The sequence below is a fragment of the Anolis carolinensis genome, chromosome 2 (genome assembly GCF_035594765.1).
Source record: "Anolis carolinensis isolate JA03-04 chromosome 2, rAnoCar3.1.pri, whole genome shotgun sequence".
Taxonomy (NCBI): domain Eukaryota; kingdom Metazoa; phylum Chordata; class Lepidosauria; order Squamata; family Dactyloidae; genus Anolis; species Anolis carolinensis.
Window position 1 is genome coordinate 116,953,091 of NC_085842.1, and position 24,604 is coordinate 116,977,694.

General features: G+C 43.9%; 1 protein-coding gene across 2 annotated transcripts in view; it reads right to left on the reverse strand.

The window, feature by feature from the left end:
• Nucleotides 1–24,029, reverse strand: part of ubtd2 (ubiquitin domain containing 2) — an 81,326-nt gene extending 57,297 nt beyond the window's left edge. The window contains exon 1 of one of the 2 annotated variants that reach the window (XM_003217340.4): nt 23,843–24,015. In XM_003217340.4, coding sequence (XP_003217388.1) covers nt 23,843–23,912 — 70 coding nt within the window. In that variant the 5' untranslated portion in view covers nt 23,913–24,015. Of the gene's footprint in view, nt 1–23,842 lie in introns of both variants that reach the window. The other variant, XM_062970438.1, reaches the window with a different exon arrangement.
• Nucleotides 24,030–24,604: the final 575 nt, after the last annotated feature.

The following is a 24,604-nucleotide window of genomic DNA, read 5'->3' on the forward strand; positions in this document are numbered from 1 at the left end:
CCTAATATTTATTTGCTTAAATCTCTTAAACAAACATGGTATGGCTAATGAAATAAAGGGATATTTTTACTAATCACTTTGTAGTTTGCCCCTTTCATATTGAAATATGATTTTTGCAGCAAAAGTTGAGCAAAGAATCTCAAGTATTCCAGGGACAAATGCAGTGGTTCTCAACCTGGGGTCCCCAGATGTTTTCGGCCTACAACTCCCAGAAATCCCAGCCAGTTTACCTGTTGTTTGGATTTCTGGGAGTTAAAGGCCAAAAACATCTGGGAATCCCAGATTGAGAACCACTGGACTAATGAATACACAACATTACAGGATTCCAAATATCTACTGTGGAAACCTAGTTTTTCTAGTCTGCTGTGGCTGAGCCCTCACATTTACTGATTCTTAGTTTTTACAAACAAAAAAAATGCACTTATTACAAAGGGATAGAACGAATTAGAAGCCTTAAAAAAGTCAAAAACAGGTTAAATTCAATGTACAAACCCAAGATCAAATAAGAAAGATGAAGGAACAATTAGAAGAATTAGATTTTTATACAATGTGAAAGAGGGACAGACTAGTAAAAAAAACAAATTCCAAAGACTCAATTTGAATTAAATGAAGAGGTTAGCAAAATATTTAAGAGATAGGAAGGACAAATAGAGGATCAAGGTCATCAAAAGGCAAGTTAATAAACGCACATGTAATTCAACACAAATAAGGGAAGCTTTTGCTTCATTCTATCAAGGACTGTACAGGGAAGTCAATAAGGGTCAACTGGACGAAACACTACATTCAGAAATTGGAGAGGAAGAGAAACAATGATTAAACTCTGAGATTTCAATTGAAGAAATAAAGAAAGTAAAAAAAACGAAAGCAAGCCAAATTTCCAGGAATAGATGGATATACAGCGGAATTCTACAAGGAATTCACAGAAATACTGAGCCCTGAGTTGAATATTTTATTCAATAATATATTAGAATGAGGAAAAGCACCTGATACCTGAAGGAAAGCAGAAATCAGTCATCCTGAAGACTCAAGGGAGACAGGATTTTATAGGCCAATTAGCCTATTAAATCAGGACTATAAAATATTTGCTAACATTTTAACCAATAGATTAGAAAAGACATTACCCAAATTAATAAAAACAGATCAATAGGAATTTGTTAAAGGCAGATATATAGGGCATCCAATGAGAAATATACTGAACATAATGGAACATAAACAAAGAAAGAAATCAGCTTTCTTTAAATTAGATATATATAAGGCATTTAACTCAATAAACCCTGAGTTTTCTATGAAGAAATTCAGAGTAGGAGATTTATATATAAATGCAACTAAGGAGTTACACAGTTATACAGGAGTTATAATTTCCAATCCAAAGAGGAGTAAGACAAGGGTCTCCTCTCTCATCATTGCTCTTTTGTGTTAGGTATAGAGGTGTTAGCAGAAAGAATAAAAAACAATTTAAGGATACAGGGAGGTAAATATGGTAGGGGGGCGTGAGAGATTAAAATGAATCTTTTTGCCAATGACCTCTTGGTGATAATAACTAACCCTTTAGAAGGAATAAGAGAACTAAAGATCATACTGAGGTATTATGAAAGAAATACGGGATTTGGGATAAACATAAAGTAATCTGAAATTATACATTTTGAAGTAAATAGACTAGAAAAAAATTAGAAATAAGACAAAATAATGGGAATAGGGTAAAAAAAAACTTGGGAATGATAATATAAAAACACAGAAAAGATGATGAACAGTAACTAAATGAGGCATGGAAGAAAGTCCTTAAGGTAAAGGTTTTCCCCTGACGTTAAGTCCAGTCATGTCTGACTCTGGGGGTTGGTGCTCATCTCCATTTCTAAGCCAAAGAGCCGGCATTGTCCATAGACGCCTCCAAGGTCATGTGGCCGACATGACTGCATGGAGCGCCATTATCTTCCCGCCGGAGCGGTACCTATTGATCTACTCACATTGGCATGTTTTTGAACTGCTAGGTTGGCAGGAGCTGGAGCTAACAGCGGCTGCTCACGCTGCTCCCGGGGTTTGAACCTGAAACCTTTCGGTCTCCAGCTCAGTTCTTTTACACACTCTGCCACCGGGGCTCCAAAAAAAAGTCCTTAAGATCATGAAAGAATGGGGGAAATAGTATTTTCAGTAAAATAAAAGCTGCTAAAAGGTTCTTACTCCCAAAACTAATATACTTATTCCAGGTCCTTCCATTAAGAAATCAATCAAAGACAAATTAGAACCTGGAACAAGACCATTAGAGAGCGGATATTGAGTGAAAAGAAATCTAGAATCAAAATAAAGTACACTATATGCACCAGGAAGAAATAGGGTGGGGGATACTAAACCTGGAATTATATTACAAAGAATTCAATTTAAAGCCACTACTAGAAAGCAGGTTGGGGGGGGGGGGGACATGGTTTAGAACAGAAGATGCAATAAAGAACAGAGAGGGAAAATTTGGAGTATTTACAAGTAATCTAGAGGCAAGCATAAAAAAAAACAAGAGGCGCCAGAAAATTAGAACTAAAAATATGGAAAAAATGGCAACCCATTTGGATGCCTAAAACATCAAAGTGGACAATCTTAGAAACTCTTAGGAGTTTGACCCTAACTGGTGGAAAGACATGGAGGATAAAGAAGGACTGGTTGCTTACCTGTAACCATGTTTCTTCGAGTGTACTCTGTGAATTCACACTAATGGAGAAGCTGCGCCTGCGCAGGTTCCGAAGGAAACTCTTCCAAGCTGAAGTTCAAATTTTGGCGGTAACCACGCCCCCCTTCCCAAGGGGCATATAAGGCAGCCCCAGGCGCCCGCTCTCCAGTTCCTACGCCGCCAAGGCAACGAGAAAGGGAGAGGTTTGCCAGAGGGGAAGGAAGGGCGGGTTTGTATGAATTCACAGAGTACACTCGAAGAAACATGGTTACAGGTAAGCAACCTGTCCTTTTTCTTCGTGTACTCTGTGAATGCACACTAATGGAGACTGACACGCTAAGGTCCCGGATGGTGGGACAAGGCAAACTCGACAACCAGTGAATGTCCAAACATAAGTTTATTAGGACACATTGAGATAACAGTCCCAAGAGACCAGTGCAAAAAGTTGTCCGAAAGGACCAGTGCAATGCAAACATGAGCATAGTAGAAGAGAAAAACATAACATATAGAAAATACTCAATAAACATAATAGAAACACGCAATTGCGTATAGTGCATATAAACACTCTCCCAGGGGGGAGAGGGGAAAAACATCATGCCCTTTGACATACCCGCCAGGGTCAATAAGGCGTTACAAAGCAACAGAGCAACTGCTCAACACAATCAGGGAAAAACATATCCCCAGAGGTAGGTATGGGGAGAAAAACTGGCCCATAACTTGAAGGAGAGGTATAGAGAGTCACCTGCGGGTGAGTATAGCCAGGATAGGCAAGATGAGAGTACTGATCTTGCGAAGGCCGAGTCCTTTAGGGCTTTATTGTCTAGCCTGTAGTGAGAGACAAATGTAAGAGGGTTCGACCAGATTGCCGCTTTACATATGGAGTCAAGCGGAATACCTCTAAGGAAGGCGGTCGAAGCCGAGAGGCCTCTAGTCGACCTCGGACGGATGGATGGAGGAGGAGGGCGCTTGGCTAGTTCGTAGGCCAACTCAATGGCCTGCGCAATCCAATGGGACAACCTTTGGGAAGAGATGGGGTTACCCAACTTGTCCGGGGCATAGGCGACAAAGAGTCTTTGAGTCTTACGGATGTCCTTGGTACGGTCCTTGTAGAAGAGGAGTGCCCTGCGAACGTCGAGAAGGTGCAGTTTTTGCTCGAGAGGAGAGGAGGAGTTAGAGAAGAAAGCTGGTAGGACAATGTCCTGATTGAGGTGGAAAGCTGACACACCTTAGGGAGAAGGGTAATGTCCGGGCGAAGAACAGCGCGGTCATGGTGGAAACGTAGGTAAGGCTCATCGACCCTGAGAGCAGCAAGCTCGGATGGCCGTCATGCCGACGTGATTGCCACTAGAAAGGCCAGCTTCCACGAAAGCAATCGGAGATCGGTCGAGGCAAGCGGTTCGAAGGGAGCAGAAGTGAGTTGAGAAAGTACAAGTTCGAGGTTCCAGCCCGGCGTAGGTGGTAGCGACGGTGGGCAGATGTTGTTGTAGCCTCGGAGAAATGTTTTAATCAAGTGGTGAGAGAAGAGAGATGGCTGACCATGGCGTTGAAAAGACCAGGAAAGAGCTGCGAGATAAGCCTTAATAGAAGCGAGAGAGAGTTTCTTCTCGACGAGGGTCATAAGGAAGTCGAGGACCACCGATACCGAGGTTGGAAAGGTGTCGACGTTATGGGATCGAAGGAAGGCGTGAAAGCGAGAGAGTTTGTAGGTATAAGCCTTGGTAGTAGACGGCTTATGGGCTGCTCGAAGAACATCTTGCAGGTTCTGCGGAAGGGAGGCTAGGTAAGAATCCTCCATGCAGTGAGATGAAGGGAAGGAAGGTCCGGGTGAAGAATTTGGCCGTCCTCTCTCGAGAGAAGGTGCGGCGAAGGAGGTAGAGGGCGAAACGTTCCTCTGGAGAGACGAAGAAGGGCTGGATACCATGGCTGGCGGGGCCAGGCCGGAGCTATGAGAATCGCTGTGACCGAGATCGAGAGGAGTCTTTCGAGAACCTTCGGTATGAGGGGAATCGGTGGAAAAAGATAAAGCATCTCCGCTAGACAGCCGGGGAAGGAGTTCGGGGGAAGTCTCGCTCCGTAGCGGGGTAGCTGAGCGTTCCGGGGAGACGCGAAGAGATCCAGAGTAGGCCGTCCCCAGTGTAGGAACAGATCGTCGAGGATCTCGGGATCGAGCTTCCACTCGTGAGAGGAAGATGTCATCCTGCTGAGGGCATCCGCCAAGTCGTTCTGGGCACCCGGAAGGTGAATCGCGGAGACCTGTACGTCGTGGGCTATGCACCAAAACCAGAGACGGGAGGAGAGGTGCATCAACTTCCTCGAGCCCGTACCGCCCTGTTTGTTGATGTAGAATACTGCTACCAGATTGTCCGATTGAATGAGGATGGACTTGTGACAGATGAGGCGGGAGAAAGCTTTCAGAGCTTTGAGAATGGCGAGATGTGGTTGGTCCTCTCGGATGGGGACCAAAGATCCTGGACCGTTAGACCGCTCATGTGGGCTCCCCAAGCGTAGGTGGAGGAGTCCGTGGTTATGGTTAGCGAGGGCGGGGTTGGATGAAATGGAAGGCCCCTGCACACGTTCCGGTGAGACGTCCACCATGAAAGGGACTGGCGGATGATCGATGGTACCGACAAGTACTTAGAGTTGTGGTGGTAGAACGGCTTGAAAGTGTCTATAAACCACCTTTGTAGGACCCGAAGATGCAGCCTGGCAAAGGGGGTCGTGAGAACCGTGGAGGCCATGTGGCCTAGAAGGACTTGAATGGCACGGGCTCTGACCCTCCGGGCGGATCGACATAGGGCGATCTGGTGGCGGAGAGCTAGGAATCTGTCGAGTGGTAGTGAAACAGTCTCTGCGACGGAGTCGAAGAGGGTTCCGATGAACCGGATTTGGGTCGACGGGGAGAGATTTGACTTCTCGGCGTTGAGTTGGAGGCCGAGAGATTTTAGAAGACGCAGCGTGAAGGAGACGTGGCTTTCGAGAAGAACAGGGTCGGGTCCGACCAGAAGCCAGTCGTCCAGATAAGGAAAGACCGTGATGCCATGTAGCCTGAGGTGGGCCGCTACGGCGGCGACGACCTTGGTAAAGACCCTTGGAGCCGTGACAAGACCGAAGGGTAAAACGGTAAATTGGTAGGTTTGGTCGAGAACTTTGAAACAGAGGAACCATCTGTGAGCCTCCCATATCGCCACGTGGAAGTAGGCGTCTCGTAAGTCTATGGAGGCAAAGTAGTCTCCCCGCTGCAGCATCGGGAGGATAGAGGCAATAGAGACCATCCTGAATTTGGAAGGGCGAATGAATATATTGAGGGCCCTTAGGTCCAGAATGGGGCGTAGCCCGCCCCCCCTCTTCGGGACTGTAAAGTATCTGGAGAAGAAACTTAGAGGATCCAGTTCGGGAGGGGAGGGACGGATGGCCCCTTTGGCCAATAAGGCATCGATTTCGGCCAGTATCTCTGGAGAAGGAGTTGAACAGAGAATGCGACCTGTAGGTGGGAGCTCTGTGAACTCTAAGGCGTAGCCGTCTTGGACAATGCGAAGAACCCATGCATCTGAAGTAATGGATTCCCACCGACTGTAAAAGGGGGCCAGGCGGTCGGCGAAGGCACAGGAGGGTCGAGGTAGCGTGGGCTCTACATCGGTAGCGGACGAGGAGCTTTGGAAGGGGATGGCGTCAGGCACGCCGGTTAGCCTGCGGAGGAGCAGGGGTGGTTCGACCGCGTTGCTTTTGCGGATGAGGTCCCCGACGAGGTTGGTGATGGCTTTGATTGTTCGAGCCCGAGGGCCGCTTGAAAGAATGGTGTCGGAAAGATTGTGGCGGGAAGCGGCGGAAGCGGTGAGGGAACCAGCGGGTGCGCTGTGGTTGCGGTTGGTTGCCACATTTAGACGCAAGAATTTTAAAGTCATGATTAGACTTGAGCTTGTCGTCGGTACCGGAGTTAAATAGTCTGAGTGCATCAAATGGAAGGTCCTCAATGACCTGTCTGGAAGATGAAGAGAGACCCGAAGACCTCAGCCAGGCGTGACGACGGATGGATATCGCGTGAGCAATCATCTTGCCCGCAGTATCGCCTGTATGCTTCGCCATCTGTATTTGGTGGTGGGCAAGCGAGTCAGCTTCCTGTTGGAGGGTAGTAAGGACGGAGCGGTCTTCGTCCGACAGCTTAGTGAAGAAGGGCTGTGCCTTCTCCCAGATAATTTGTTGGTAGGCGCCCATGCAGGCTGCATAGTTTGCCATCCGGCAAAGCAAAAGGGCTCCAGAGTAAAGTTTTCGACCCACGGCGTCAAAGCGCTTGCCTTCTCTGTCGGCCGGAGTGTTCGACTGACGACCTGAGGATTGAGAGGCCTTGACGACCAGGGAGTTGGGGTCGGGGTGGTGTTTGAGCCACTCCAAGGTATCATCGTCGGTACGGTACCAAGTCTCGATCCTCTTCGAGGTCGGAGGAATGGAGGAAGGGGTTTTCCAGGAGGCCTGGATAACATCCAAGAGATAAGGCAGGAAGGGGAGTAGCGTGGCCGGCGGAGCTTGGGCCTGCACCCTTTTGAAAACTGGATCAGACACTGCCTTGGAAGTCTGTTTGATCTCCAAACCCAGGGCGTCGGCCATTCTGACCATTTGATCAGAGAAAGCACGAATATTGTCAGTAGGAGAAGGCGGGTCCGCCTCATACGCATCGTGAGGAGGAGAGAGGTCGAGACCGAGAGAGACTACCGAAGCAGAGAGAACAGAGTCTGGGCGGTCAATGTCAGCATCTTCCTCCTCAGGCCCTTGGGGGGACTGAGGGGGAGAAGAAAACACAGTCTCAGGGGGAGGCATGGCCTCGCGAGAAGAGAGTGCCGGGAGCCGAGAATCCTTAGAGGCTGAGGCCTGGGCCGCCCCAGCCAGGCGAGCCGTTTGTCTACCACGCTCCGGTGTCGAGGTGGGAGGGAAGAGCTGTTGGCGCGAAGAGTGAGGCGGCGCAGGCGGCTCCGGTACCGGCACCCTGACCACCGTTTGGGTAGAGTGGTGGGGTGAGTCCTGCAGCTCCCCGTCGGATAGGGGGTGCAACGGAGATTGAGAAACGTCTCTAGGCCTCTGGGCTGGCACGATAGGAGAAGACCTTCTCGAGGAGGTTGCCGAGGAGGACAGCGGGTCTCTCCTTGAGGAGGCCGAGGAGGAGGAGCGCTGAGTCAGCCGTTTTTTTGTCGGTGGTTGCTTGGATGCAACCCTCAAGGACTTGCCAGGTGTGGGAGGAACCACAGCTGAGTTAGATTGCGCTCGACGAGACTCCTCGTGAGCCCTCTTAAAGGCTATCTTAATGGCAGAGGAGGAAGGCGGGGAGCCGATACGAGAGCGGATCGACGTCACCGAAGCCAGAGAGCTCGACGTCGAGGAAGGCCCCACCTTCCCGGAACGGGTCGATACAGTAGCCGTCGTCACAGTACACGGCGGTTTTGCCGGTTTAGCAGTCCTGGAAGTCCTGGACGCCCTGGACGAGACCGAGGAGGCTTTAGTTGTCGGCGCCGACATCGCTCTCAGAGCTGAAGAAGACGACACACCCGACGTCGACGGAGTCGGTTCTGGCGCGAGAGATCTTTCGTAGAGCGCCGCTCTAAGCCTAGCGGCTCTGTTCTTTCTGGCCTGAGCTGTGAGAGCTAGGCAGAAACGGCAGGTACCGACCACATGAGCCTCGCCAAGACAGAAGAGGCACTTGGCGTGGCCGTCCGAATCAGGAATTTTAGCAGCACACTGCGTGCAGCGCTTGAAACGAGTAGTAGACATGCGAAGAGTCCGAAGTGAACCTTGCGGCGGAAAAAAAGGAACTGGAGAGCGGGCGCCTGGGGCTGCCTTATATGCCCCTTGGGAAGGGGGGCGTGGTTACCGCCAAAATTTGAACTTCAGCTTGGAAGAGTTTCCGTCGGAACCTGCGCAGGCGCAGCTTCTCCATTAGTGTGCATTCACAGAGTACACGAAGAAAAATATTACTGTATTAAATATTTGTATGACATAAATGAACAATTGATTATTATAGATAGGATAATAGAAAATGTGGGAAATAAAAATTGGATAAAAGTATTAGGCTTATACAATAAACTTAAACAGGGGAAATATGGGGAATGTTTAGACAAAGAAAGTAAATTGGAAAGTATACTAACAAAAGGACAGAAAGTAAAGAAAGGATTAGTAGGATAAATATACAAATGATAAAAGATGATCAATATATAGTAAGAACACTACAAAATAAATGGCAGAAGGAAGGGCCCCTCACAAAACAAATTAGAGAGAAAATAAAGAAAGCAATTAAGAAAATTAAATTGGAAAAATACGAATGGGGATAGGGGTAAGCCCAATTAGTTGGCATTGTAGAGAAAGGTTGGTACGCACATATGTAGTGGGAATGTCTAAATGTAGCAAGCTTTGATTTTGTCATCTGTCATACCCCAGCCACCTTTGGCTTCTGAACCTGATCAGGAAATGAACTATGACCAGGATGCAGCTTATTCTGACTTGTTACCTACTCCACAGTCCAATTACAGCTGCCGGCTGTTGATAGCTCAGATGATTCCTTAATTGGGAGAGAAAGTGAAAATATTACTCCCATGGCTGAACCAGATGTTCTTAGTTCCCCAGAGAATGTGTCCTTCAACAGAAGGGAGTTTCTGCATCACCAGAGACCTGAGAAACAAGAACTCCGCAGGAGTAACCGCTTGGCATCTCGAGGGGATAATGGATAGGTTTTTCCCTTGGGATCCTTTAGGGAGTTTGGCTTTCCTTGTTTGTGATCAAATCTAAGTTCCATAAAAGTGTTTTGTACTGTGGACACTTCGTGGTGTCAACTTTGCTATTTCCTGAGAAACGTTCACCGACTCTAGCTCCTGTTTCTTCCAAGCCAAGTTTCGAGATCCTGGCGGCCAAGCCGAGCCACGACTCCCAAGTAGACCCGGATTAATTCTACTTCCTTGCCTTGTTCCTGAACCAAGTTTTGCCTCAGCCTCATCACGTTCCTACCTTGATATCAAAGACTTCCTAGTGACTTTGGACTTTGTTATTCAGTCTTGCTTCCTTGTTTTCCCCCGCTCAAGAACTTTCCAACAGTTTTGAGCGTGTTTCGGTTTCTGGACTTTGGACAATAATATTGGACATTTCCCTTCAATTCTTTGGACTAATTCATACCTTTTCATAAAGGACTATTATCTGCTCAACCTTTCCACCTTTTCATTCCTGGATTTATAAATGTTTTAATAAAGATATTATATGATTATTGGTCTCTGTCTGGTTATCAGTGCTCACGCTGCCTTGGGGTGCAACATCATCTATCTATATATATAAAAGACTGATGGCATCACGGCGATGCACAAAACAGCAAATCTACAGGTCCCCCAACCTCCAAATTTGACCACACAACCCATCATCCACGGCTCCAGTAAGATACAACACATTTATATGACAAACACAATCACAGGGCACAAACGGCCAAAAACTGCAACAGGCGATGTGCGCCTGCGCGCACCCCCCTCATCCCTTCCCACGCGCGCACACACACCTCGCCTCAGAGCTGAAGGAAGGAAGGCAGGAAGGCAGATTCCTTGGTGGGCGCGGGATGGAGGAGGCCGCGCTGGGAGGTGCGGGCCTCACGTCGCTCTCTGCCCTCTCCCCCTCAATCTCCCCCCCCTCAGGGCCCATGGAGGGCCCCGGTCGTCGTTCAGGCCCCCTCCTCCCGCCCCTCTCCCCTCCCCTCAGCGCGAGGAAGGCCCGGCGGAGCCCCCGTCTCACCCTCTCTCCTCCTCCCTTCTTGGTTCTTCTCGGAGGTCTTCAAGCTCTTCAAGGTGAGGGGGGAAGAGGGGGGCATGGCCCTCGAGCAGGCCTGGACCTCCCCTCGAGTTGTTTGGGGCACCAACCCCCGCCCTTCCCGGCCTCAGGACCCTTCCTTTTCCCCCTCACCCGGTTAAACGGCTGACGGGGGGAAAAGTCAAGAGCCTCAGGCCAGGAAGGGTGGAAGTTGGCGCCCAAAACAAGTCAAGGAAAGGCCCCAGTTGGCCCAGGCTGAGCTTCCCCCTTTTCTGTTGTTGTTATTGTTGTTGTTGTTGTTGTTCTCACCTACAAATTAGAACCCCTCCAATGCCTCAGAAGCCCCCTTTTTCCCCTCTCAAACCCTATCGCCCTCACCTTTCCCTTCCCTGTAATAATTATTAATATAATAATAACTGGTCATCAGTTAAGAATGTAATAATCACCAATAATAATACTAATTTATTATTATTATAATACTGATAATCATTCGAGAACATAATAATTCATAATAATAGTCAGTTCTTATTATTATAACACTGACAATCATTCAACAATGTATTAACAAATCGTAATAATAGAAAATTATTATTATTATTATAGTGATAATCATTCACAAATTAATAATTATTATTATAACATTGATAATCATTCAACAATATAATAACTAATAATAAATAGTAAGTTATTATTTTTATCACAATGATAATCATTCAAGACTATAATAATAATAATTATTATAACAGAAGGCGCCTCATATAATCCACTTCTAAACAAATAATATCACATTATAAATATATACTAGAATCTCACTTATCCAACATAAACAAGCCGGCAGAACGTTGCATAAGTAAATATGTTGGATAATAAGAAGGGATTCAGGAAAACCAATTAGGTAATCGAATTAGGTAATCATTATACAAATTAAACACCAAAACATCATGTTATACAACAAATTTGACACAAAAAGTGGTTCCATGCGCAGTAATGCTATGTAGTAATTACTGTATTTACAAATTTACCACCAAAATATCACAATACATTAAAAACACTCACTCCAAAAACATTGACTATTAAAAGGCAGACTCCATTGCATAATCCAGAACATTACATAAACGAATGTTGGATAAGTGAGATTCTACTGTAATATGAAATAATTACTGTGGTACAATAATACACAACAATATCATCTCAGGACAGTAAATAAAGATCAACACTCTAAAAACACAGCTATTCCATCCAGGAAACAACCAGGGCCATCTAACACTTCCCACCAAAGGATTCCCCCCTTCACACAGGAAACCACCCACGCTTTGAACCTACAAGGCCATTCCGTACTCATCACTCTCTCATCTCAGCACAGTAAATAAACAACAACAGTCTGAAAACACACAAATTCCATCCAAGAAACAATCACACCCAGCTAACACCTCCCACCAAACGATTCTCCCCCCCCCCCAGGCATGGAAGCAGCCAGGCTTTGAAGGTACAAGGCCATTCCGTACTCATCACTCTCTCATCTCAGCACAGTAAATAAACAACAACAGTCTGAAAACACACAAATTCCATCCAAGAAACAATCACACCCAGCTAACACCTCCCACCAAACGATTCTCCCCCCCAGGCATGGAAGCAGCCAGGCTTTGAAGGTACAAGGCCATTCCGTACTCATCACTCTCTCATCTCAGCACAGTAAATAAACAACAGTCTGAAAACACATAAATTCCATCCAAGAAACAATCACACCCAGCTAACACCTCCCACCAAACGATTCTCCCCCCCCAGGCATGGAAGCAGCCAGGCTTTGAAGGTACAAGGCCATTCCATACTCATCACTCTCTCATCTCAGCACAGTAAATAAACAACAACAGTCTGAAAACACACAAATTCCATCCAAGAAACAATCACGGCCAGCTAACACCTCCCACCAAACGATTCTCCCCCCCAGGCATGGAAGCAGCCAGGCTTTGAAGGTACAAGGCCATTCCGTACTCATCACTCTCTCATCTCAGGACAGTAAATAAAGAGCAACACTCTGAAAACACTGGAATTCCATCCAGGAAACAATCAGGACCACCTAGCACCTCCCAACAAAGCATTCCCCCCCTCTAACACACGGAACCATCCAGGCTTTGAAACTACAAGGCCATTCCGTACTCTGGGGCCAATTTGCAATATATTAATATATATAATAATACAATACATTGTATATACATATAATACTACTAATAATATTATAATACACTACAATATAATACTAATAACAATACAATATAATTATATATATATATATATATATATATATATATATACACACACTAATATTGTGAAATAGTCGTATACTATTATATGTTATAGCGTAATATCCTATCATATGTCTTTAATATAATAAATGAATAAATAATACTGTATAATTTTTGTTGACGGTCACAACAAAAATAAAACCCAATGTAGATTAACCAACACCACTAAAAAAAAGCCACAGCAACGCGTGGCCGGGCACAGCTAGTATATATATAAAATGTGTTTTTTCCCATGGAGTAAACAATAAAACCACTGGGCCAAATCACACCAGATTTGGCCACAAAAGACATATTCATCCAATCTATGTCTTTCAATAAAAAAACCTAGAAAAATGAAGTTCAAATTACAGAGGACGAGGAAGAGCCGTTCTCCTTCTGGGTGCCAGTCAAAAGGGTAGGCCCGCCCCCTTTAGGCTGCACCCACTTTGTGTCATAGTAACCCCCTCAGCCATAATGGCACCCGGGGGACAGGCTGGGTTCACTTAGGCCTCTTCCACACTGCCTATAAAATACAGATTATCTGATTTAAACTGGATTATATGGCAGTGTAGACTCAAGGCCCTTGCACACAGCTATATAACCCAGATTGACAAGGCAGATAATCCACAGTATCTGCTTTCAACTGGATTATCTTGTGTCCACGCTACCATATAATCCAGTTCAGTGTGGATTTTATACAGTTGTGTAGAAGGGGCCTCATATAAACCAGTTCAAAGAAAACAATACACAATTATAAATATAATATATAAAAATTACTGTGGTATCATAAAACAGAATATAATCTCTAAAATCAGAACAGTAAATAAACAGTAACACTCAGAAAATGGCAATTCCAGATAGGAAACAATCAGGGCCAGCTAAAAACTCCCAACAAAGGATTCCCCCAGGGAGGAAGCAGCCAGGCTTTGAAGCTGAAAGGCCATTACATACCAATCATTCTGGCTAATTGCATCATTCATACTTGCCTTCAATAGACAAAAAAGAAAGAAAGAAAGAAAGAAAGAAAGAAAGAAAGAAAGAAAGAAAGAAAGAAAGAAAACCAGAAATATTGTATGTTCACAAGCTTTAGGAAATAACATATACAAACTACCACTAATTCCTCAATACTTTATTTCCCATACCATCCCACTTTGCCACAGCAATGTGTGGCTGGGCACAGCTAGTATTATATAAGAGACACCATTTTACTATGCCATTGTATAGTGGACTTGAAGAACCATGGATTTTCACCCTAGAGGATACCAGGACGCTTCTCTCTATATATTTTATGCTTCCAACATTACAAAACCTCTTTTAATATATAAACAACTGTAACATTTTTTCAATTGTTCTGAAAATTTCTGGTTTACTTCCTGTATGGCTTCAAAATGTCTATTAGTGTTATTTCTCTACTCAGAAGGAAGTCCCACTGAGTTCTAAATAAGTGGTTACAAAAGATAGACGTGGACATGATAGGGGCAAAGCATAGGTTTATTTTTCCACCAAGCACAAAGCAGGATTAAGAGAAAAGGGCGAGAGGGGGGCAGGGAAATACCAAGAATAGGAGAATGAAGAGTGGGGCTGAAGAAACATTTCTACATAGTTATTTAAGTGCAAAACTGAGCCTGAGCGCATTTTATAAGGAATAAACATATTGGAAACCTATTCACCACATATTTTAATGCCTTTTAGCAGTTAGTTCTATTATGCAGTAAATGTTTGTGATGTGTTACATTTTGTTTATCTAAGTCGTTAATTTTAATTTTTTTTTTCGTGTCAGGAGCAACCGGAGTTGCAATTTTTGGTTACTTTTTGGATTAGTTATTAAAAATTTTATATTGTGATTGTTTTATTTATTGTTTTTATTTGATTTGTTGTTTGTCTGTTTTTGGCATTGAATGTTTGCCACTTTTGTTAGAAACCGCCCCAAGTCCCTCTGGGGAGATAGAACGAGTTACAAATAAAATATTATATTATTATAAACACATTCATGGAACACAAAGGGGTTCATTCCAGTTCACTCCAACAAATACAAAAAAATAAAATCAATATAAATTGCAAAATAATTGAAGAGACTCACAATCTCCTCAGTTATGGTACTTGCCACCCAGAAAGTTTCTAATACAGGCTAATAAGTTCTATTTGAGTGTGAATTCATTTTCAGCCCTAATGTTTAATGACATTCTCAAACGATTATTCCTACTTGATGGTCTCCTGCCAAACAAATAAGGTCTCCCACCATTTCAATCTTCTATCACTGGCAGTGACTAACAATTTAATTTCCTTGCTTATTCTCTTGCTTCTAACATCAACAGCAAAAAAGAAAAGAAAAATAGAATAACAAACCAACTAGCAAAGAGCAATCTGATTATGTGTTGTCCAATTCTAACTTTTCATTTTCTGAGGCCCTCCTATATATCTGATATAGACATTCCCTAATAAATGAAAGAACTGCGGGCGGCGACAGCCAACTGGGAGCTCTGGCGTGGACTGGTCCATGAGGTCACAAAGAGTCAAAAACAACTGTGTGAATGAAGAAGATGAAAATAAATGTATATGAACTGGTTCTTTGCTATGACACTCAAGTAGAAAAATATTCCCCCTTTAGGGTTCTAATTGGTGGCAATATTAGTTTCAGTCCAGTATCAAGTAAAGCATGACTTTTCAACTGACTTAATCCTAATTTGCACATATGAATAGTTTTAAATGAATTCATAGTGGTTTAAAAGTAACTTATCAACTTGTCTAATAGTGCCAGCCTACATAAAATGCTTTAAATTAGTCAAACTAATTTTATTATACATTATCCTGAGATTTCATAATAAATAGCAAAATACTAATATTGTAAAGAAATAAAACTGCAATAAGTCAACAGCTCCTGGATGCGGCGGCCTAGTTATGTTTTTTTTTTCAGTGCAGCAGTCCCAGATCAAAAATACCATAAAGCAATCACACCTTTTTAATTGAAAATGTGTCACTACTTTTAAAACTGTGGTTTGCAAACATCAAAATTACTGTAAAATTAAACCTGAAAATACTGTCTATGTCTACTGATTCTCTTGTTCCAAACAGAAATTTTAACACAGACCAAATGGAGGGAACCTGACTGGGACGGAGTTTCAACTACAGGAAAATAAAGTATTTTAAAGTGTGTAGGCTTCCTCTCAACAGTACAGGGTATTTGAAAAAGAACTCCCTAGTTTTAATGTGTTTATACTTAAAACTAGGGAGTTATTTTTCGAATACCCTGTATAAATCATAGTAGTGTATGTAGGTAGCAGTTTGAAAGAGAGATAATAGAAGCCACGATATCAGGCAACCAGCTGTAAACCAAAAGTTAAAATAACGCCAAAATGTAATGTTAAACTGGAAAGTTTCTTTTACAATAAATAATTCACAATTGCTATTCTAAGACACAGAAATAAACTGTTCAGAAGATGAGTGCTGCTAATTGTAAACAGCAATATGTAAGAAGTGGCCAAAATGAGCCATTTAACAAGTGAGGCAGAGGTCTTAAACACAATTTAAGGTTTTTTATTGTTGTGACTGGAGCAGCTTGAGAAACTGCAAGTTGCTTTTGGTGTGAGAGAACTGGCTGTCTGCAAGGATGTTGCCCAGGGATACCTGGATGTTTTTTTTTATGTTTTACCATCTTTGTGGAAGGCTTTTCTCATGTCCCCACATGAGGAGCTGGTGCTGACAGAGGGATCACACCTGATCTCCCCAAATTCAAACCGGCAACCTTCAAGTCAGCAACCCAACCTTCAATTCAGCAGTCCTGCCAACACAAGGGCTTAGCCCATTGCTCCAAAAGGGGTGCACCCTAAACAACCACATACACCATTGAACTTTTGCTATATCAACTATATCGTCCATCTCCACAGCCTTAGAATTGCAACATCAGAGGCCATTAGAGTCTGTCTGTCATACTTTAATTACTTTAATTCTTCCAATCTTCCAAGGTAAATTTAAAGTAAGGGAACTTTGTCTCAACAACCAACCAATCAACCATTTTGCTTTTATCTCACCTTTTCCCTGAATGTAGGATTTGATGTAAAAGTTAAGACTAAAATAACTTGAAGCTGTTTATAGAGCTCCAACAGGTCCAAATTCCCTATGTGTAAGGCTTAGAAGCCAATGCAGTGTAGTGGTTTGATTGTTGGACTAGGATTCCAGGAGATCAGGGCTCAAAATTTCAATTTAGTTGTGGAAATCTGCTGGATGCCCTTAGACAAGTCACCATTTCCTGGCTTTCATGGAAGGCAAAAGCCTTCATGATTCTATGACTAATTTCACTTTTTTTTCCTTTAGCAGAATTTCAAACACATACACAAACAAAATATACATATATTGAAACAAGAAATCTTGGGAATAGACTCCTAATAATGTTTATAAAATGAATACACAGCAAGAAAAAAAAAACACAACAGAAGGACAATCACAAATCAACTGGCTAACCTAGAGAAAGAAGGGACAAAAAAAAGGAGGGAGAATTGTTTAAGCACATAACACATTCAAACTCAGCATATGTTGCCAGTAGAGTAAGCAGTATTGACCAGGTCAAAGCTGTTTGGCAGAGGAATATGCTGCCTCAATGTGGTGGAGTCTCCTTCTCTGGAGATTTTTAAAAGGCTGAATGGCCATCTGACAGGAGTGTCTTGATTGTGTGTTAATGCATGGCAGAATAGGGTTGGATTGGATGGTTCTTGTGACCTCTTCCAACCCTATGATTCTGTCCATATTACAGTATGAAATACGTGAGGACTTTCTTCCCGACAGCTGACCTAAGTACAGCTCAAGGGCTGTATTTGACCTGGCAATATATTTTGTCTGTAACCATATTAAGCACTGGAAGATGACTTTACAGGCACCATAGTCTTGTTTGACACACTATTTATATGTGCTTGTTTCTCAGTACTAGTTATTGGGTATCAGAATACTCCATGTGGCAGGATGTTAATAAAGAATAAAATAAACCTTATGCAAAGCTTTGTATAATGAATAGGAAACATTTGTGTCAGAAAGAGAACAGCAGCAGGATTAAATACTTTATCTGTAATGACTAAATATACCATAATTCAAGAAGCACCCTTCTCTCTTTTCTGCACAAGTAACAGAAGGTCTTCTTAGCTTCTGAAGGGAAGGAAACTATAAATGTCTGACAAAGTGAATTTGTTGTTGTGTACTTTCAAGTTGTTTCTGACACAGTTACTCTAAGGGAAATCTATCACAGGGGTTTCCTGGCAATATCTGTTCAGAGGAGGTTTGCCTTTACTTTCGTTTGAGTTTGAGAGAATGTGACTCACCCAAGCCCATTCAGTTGGTTTCCATGGTGGAGAGGAATTCAAACCTTGGTCTCCATAGTCATTGTCCAATACTCAAACAACTACACCAGTGGTTCCCAACCTGGGTTCCGCGTGTACTTCTCAGGGGCTATGTGGCCCCTCCAGGAAAATAAAATTAACAATAATAAATATACAGTAGAACCTCGGTAGTCCGAGTTAAACAGGCGGACCTCAGCTCGGTCAACCTGGATCACTCGGATTACCAGGTTCCTTGCTCTCCCTTTAGGGGAGGCCTGGAGCTAGGGAAGCGGGTGTTGCTTCCCTGGCTCCAAGTGGCCACCAAAGAGAGGAAGCCTCTTTGTTCGGCGGGTGCTTCCTCCAAGCACCCACCAAACGAAGGGGCTCTCTCTCCCTTTGGCAGAGGCTTGGAGCCAGGGAAGCGACACACTTCCTGCTTCCCTGGCTCCAAGCGCCCGCCGAACGGAGAGGAAACCTCTCAGTTCGGCGGGCGTTTGGGCCAGCCATTGAGCGGGTGAAGGGGGAGGGCTGCAAAAGCCCTCCCCGTTCACCCACCCGCCCGCCTGTGCCTCGGCTCCTTTGTCACGCCGGGGGCCAGCAACACTGGCACCCGGCGTGGCGAAGGAGCCGGCCGTGCGTGTTGCTAGGTAGATAGCAAGCTACCTAGCAACACGCAGGGGGCACCTCCCAAGGGGCGAGCGCCCTGTGCGTGTTGCTAGGTAGCTTGCTATCTACCTAGCAACATGCACGCCAGCGAGGAGGTGAACGGGGAGGGCCTTTGCGGCCCTCCCCGTTCACCTGCTTGGATTGCACAGAGGCTCGGACGAGCGGGGCTCGAATGAGCGGGGTTTTACTGTATTTATATATTATGGTACATTTCAATGTTTTTAAATACCATTTAATTGCTTGGACATTGCGCAATTGTTTTAGATATCTCTTCACTTTACATTCCCTTACTATCTATCTCCTCTTCCTCCCCCATAACTCTACTACTAAAACCATTAACTTGTAAGACGTAGGATAGGTCTAACAGGCTGTCATAGAAACTGATTCTAAAAAGAGCTCAGCAAGTCAAAAAAGTTGCGCCACAGGCCGGGCTGTGGCGCAGGCTGGTTAACAGCCAGCTGCAACAAATCAATCTGACCAAGAGGTCATGAGTTCAATGCCAGCCGCGTCTGGCATTCAGTGCCTGCGTGGCACTGAACTCATGGCATTCAGTGCCTGCGTCTGTCTCTGTTCTATGTTATGGCATTGAATGTTTGCCTTATATGTGTGCAATGTGATCCACCCTGAGTTCCCTTCGGGGTGAGAAGGGTAGAATATAAATACTGTAAATAAATAAATAAATAAATAAAACTACTGCACTTCACCATTCTGGCTCTTTGTGATACAGACACTAAAGCTATTATCAGCAAGGTTTCAATGGGGAAAAATTTCACAGCAACCCTAATGCCTAGGACACTATCTACGTCAGGAGACAGAATTAATGTATTTAAATTAATGTACTTAAAACAGAATTTAATTTATTTGAACAATGTTGCAGCAAATGTAACTGATACTGGTTTTATCTTTCTTAATGTTTATACTATCATAGTGCAGAAGAGGAAAGACAAAGGAATGTTTTTTAGAATGAGCTAACTTTTGAAATGACCAGGATTTGACTAAATGAACGATTTAGAAATCTGACAAGACTGAAAAAAAGGTTTTTTATATTTGTTCATAAGAATGTAAACCAATAGCAACAGAAGCAGTTTAATTGGGATTGGACCGGAATTCATGCTTGTATCAGTCACAAATCTTAAGTCTCTTTATAAACAGAGTATGTACTTTGCAGACTTGAGTGGCACACTCTTTTTAGTTGACACTCCTTCTCTTGTGAACCAGATGAAGCAGATAATGGCATAATTTCAGAAGTATCACTCAGGCAGTATTTAAGAGTGCTTTTCTGGACATAAGAGAGGTATGTTCCCTGTCGTTCCATTCCTCATTTGAAAAGTATTGCAAAAGAATAGAAGTTCTTGTTATGTGTGCAGACAATAATTTTGAATGAAATCCTAGAACTTTTTAGGGTTGTTGTTTGTATTGAGAGCCATAAGAACTTCTCTTCTTAAAATGGGTCACTTTCTACCCAGGTCTATTTTGGAAAAGTGCATCGACATATCCTGACATCTTTACCTGCATTAATCTATACAGTCAGAGCCCCCAGTGGCGCAATGGGTTAAACCCCTGTGTCAGCAGGACTGTTGACCGACAGGCCAGCGTTTCGAATCTGGGGAGAGCGGGTGAGCTCCCTCTATTAGCTCCAGCTCCCCATGCGGGGACATGAGAGAAGCCTCCCACAACGATGGTAAAATATCACACATCCAGGCGTCCCCTGGGCAACGTCCTTGCAGACGGCAATTCTTTCACACCAGAAGCGACTTGCAGTTTCTCCAGTCGCTCTTAACATGAGGAAAAATCTATACAGTCATCCTTTCATATCTGCAGTTTTCACTGTTGCGGATTTTATTTAAAATGTTCTCTCTTGAAATTTCTATGGCCTCCAGTGTTACTCTGTGGTCATCTACCTTCAATCATACAGCAAGACCTAGAGATTGCTAGAGAGAACACCTCTCTAGGAAGCGCTAAGTTCTCCAGTATGATTCCATGCTCAGATTCCAGTGGATGTTGACCACAGAGTTGTGCTAGAAGACTTAGAAATTCCCCAGGTTTCCCTTCAGGTAAAATAATAGCAATTGTTTTAATCATGGTTTCTCACTTTCACAGGGTTCTGTGCCCAAATCCCAGAAAATGTGGAACAATAGCTATATACCAACATATGTATTATATGACATATTTTAATGTTTTCCAGAATCTGCAATATATTGAGAATTTGAAGGCACTATAACAGAGAAATTGATCATTTCAGGGACATAACTGAACATTAATGGACATTACAACCTTACTTCCTCAAGTACTTGTGCAATTGCATACATAGTCTGTATATGCTTCTGGACCGAGATCTATTTCTAAAACGTTTCTCCCATGCTGAAATGCTTGTTGTAATAATTTTCAGGGACATGTAAACTGATATTCTGTCATCCAGCACAGTGAGTGAAATTAGAGACAGGGGCCACCTACTAGCTAGCAAGTCTGCCATTAAGAGCAGTAAGATGATTCCAAACTTGGGACTCTTTGAAGTTTCAATACTCCTTGGAAGACTTTAGGCAGAGTTTACATTTAGCATGGTCATATACTTTATGAATATTCTGCCTTTTGAGAACAAAAATTGACATACAGACTTCTAGGCTACAATATATGAAAGCTATTTTGGACTAAGAAGCTCAACATTGAGTATTTAAAAAAAATAGGATACTATGCATATACACAGACACAAATATTAGTAACACTCAATACATTTAGAAATCCAGCCTGACAGTCATGTAATTAACCTTGAATTATACAGATCTTATTTCATTGAAGTAGCTTTACAGTATATTTATCCTTTGAGCCTGGAAACTTGCACTGTATTAAAATTTACACAGACAAGCAACCTAGAAATTCTTGTTGGTGTGTCATGCATAGTGTATATTTACACAATGATGCAAAATGTATTTGTAAGATATACACAAGAAATTAATAGGTAAATTCACAACAAGAAGCCTTTCTACTAAAACAGTCGAGCTTGCACATTTCTACTGAGTACAGTGGTATGGCTATACAATGATTATATTTCCCCTTCCTGGAGAAAAAAAATCTGTCTTTCTGATATTCTATTAAGCCCACTAGGTCACGAAGATAAAAGTAAAGAAATTAGCAGTTCAAACTGCTCTTTCTATTACCTCACATATCACCAGGCAGTATGGTAATTTCCTAACAATGGGTCACATTACATAGGCCTGGTGAATTATCTAGGCCTAACTAATGGTTTCAGTGGATGTTAGCTTTCATTTCCTTTTATATAAAGCCAGTTAATTTTATAATATATTCATTGTCCTTGGTTTTGACAACCTATTTAAGCAGGTCTTTTCATATTTTTTTCCAGGTTACTTGGTATACAGATACTGAAATCCAATTATCCACAGTGAATATTCTATTACTGTGTAACATACAACTCTGACAAGTTCAGAATTTACCCCTTCAGACATTATTCTCAAATGCCAATTTTCTTTAAAGTAGCTTTATGAACTGTAACATTCTGATGTTAACAGAATACAAGCTCCAATCATTTTAAAGTCTATAAGTAATACACTGAAATAATCATTAAAAAGAAGAAAAAGAACTGAGAATGCAAAGTTGCCATTGCCACATCATTTGCCCTTTAAAATATAGACAATAGTTAGCAAGGTCGGGTGGACTCCCACAGTATTTCAAATTATTAACACTCAGAAAGATAAGATGTAAGTGTTTGGTAGGACATAACTCTGAAGTGGCATATAAGTGATCTTCATATAACTAAGGAGAAACATTTCAAGAAAGAAAGAATCTCCAAGCCCATCAGCATCATTGCTTTGGCCATTATAGAAATCTATGCAGAGTTGAGAAGCAGGCAAAATACTAAAAGCCTCAACCCACAACTTTTTTTGTTGAATTTAGCCTGCTTTAAGATTAAAATGTACAAGAATACCATCTTCCAGCACAAAATGAGTTTCTCTACTAGGGGTGCATCTACATTGTAGAGTGCTATGAAATCCTGGACCCTTCCACACTACCCTTTATCCCAGGATCTGATCCCAGATTATCTGCTTTAAACTGGAATGTAGGAGTCCCCACTGCCAGATAACATGGTATAAAGATAACCTGGGATCAGATCCTGGGATAAAGTGGTGGTGTGGAAGAACACTGAGTGTGTACTGGCACTGCTAGAGGACAAGGGAGTTTTAAGAAGAGCCGGATTTAGGGGGCACAATGTGCAGACTAGGTCTGGTGTTGCAATAAGCCAAACTGAGAAATTGGGGTGTATGTGTGTGTGTGAAATTAGGTGAAATTTCATTCAACTTCTTTTGGGCTTTCTATGGCCCCTTCCACACCGCTGAGCAAAATCCACATTATCTGCTTTGAACTGGAATATATGTCAGCGTGAACTCAGGGCCCTTCCATACAGCCATATAACCCAGAACATCAAACTGGAAAATTGCACAATATCTGCTTTGAACTGGGTTATCTGAGTCCACACTGCCATATATTCCAGTTCAAAGCAGAAAATGTGGAATTTTATTCAGCTGTGTGGAAAGAGCCTCAGATATCCCTGTTCAAAGCAGATATTATGGAATTTTCTGCTTGATATTCTGGGTTTTATGGCTGTGTGGAAGGGCCCTAAATTGGCTTGCAACGTTTTAAAAAGCCCATTCTATAATTACATGCGCTTAAAAAAAAAAAACACCCACCACACCGCAGTTGAAATGATTTAAAAAGGAAATACAATTGTTAAGTTCCCAAGGGTGGTGATATTTGTTCCATTAGGAAGAAGAATGGAGGGAAGCCATGCCTTGGAAATGGTGAGGAGAGGGGTGGGCGCTGCCTGCTTATCTCCCCCCTCCTCCTCCTCCTTAGGCCGAGGCCTTGGAGGGACTTCAGCCTAATAACCCCTGCCCCGTGCTCCCTTTTGTAGGACCTTCCCCTTCCCTTCAGCGAGCGCTTGGCAACCTTGTGACTCAAGGAAAGTTGAAAGAGGGACCTCTAGAAAGGAAAGGGAGCGGAGGGGGCGGCGGGAGGGGGCGCGGAGGCGGGAAGAGCGAGAGAGAAGAGCGGCGCCCCCTCCGGAGGAGAAAGGGGATGAGGAGAAGGGGGGGCTCCTCTGAGGGGAGAGAGGGATGGATGCAGGGATGGATGCGGGCCCCACTCTTCCCCCGCCTCACCTCCCGTGCCGTCCGAGTTCTCGTTGAGGCTGCCCGAGGAGTCGTGGTGGGAGCCCACACACCCGCCCATGGGGCCCGGCCCGCAGACCCCGCTTTTTCGCCTTCGCCGCCGCCTCCGGTCGGGCAGGCGCGCTGGCTCCGCCGCCCGCCTCCTTCTCCTCCCTCCTCCTCCTCAGCAGGCCCCGCCCCCGACGCGGCCTGGACTCTGACCAATCAGCGCCTCCGCCGAAGCAGCAGCAGCCGCAGCAGCAGCAGCGCGAGGCCGCCTCGGGCCCCAAGGGAAGTTCTTCTCCGCCCCAGGCTGGCCTTTCTCCTTCCGGCAGGGGGCGCCCTGGCGCTCTACCTGTGCACTTTCGCAACGCATCCTCCCCAGGGCAGGAGGGATGGGTCCGCCTCCCTTATTGCGCCCCCTTTTTCTCCTCCTCCTCCTCCTCCTCCTGCCTTTCGTTCCGGCTGCAGTGACTCCCCCTTGTCTCAGTATTACAGAGTGGGAAGGCACCGTCCCCGCCAACCCCTTCATAGAATCATAGAGTTGGAAGAGACCTCGTGGTCCATCCAGTCCTTCTTGCTGCCAAGAAGTAGGAAAATCACATTCAAAGCACCCCGGACAGATGGCCATCCAGCCTCTGTTTAAAAGCCTCCAAAGAAGGAGTCTCCACCACACTCTGGGCAGAGAAAAAGTTCCACTGCTGAACATCTCTCTCTCACAGTGAGGAAGTTCTTCCTAATAGGTAAAGGTAAAGGTTTTCCTCTGACATTAAG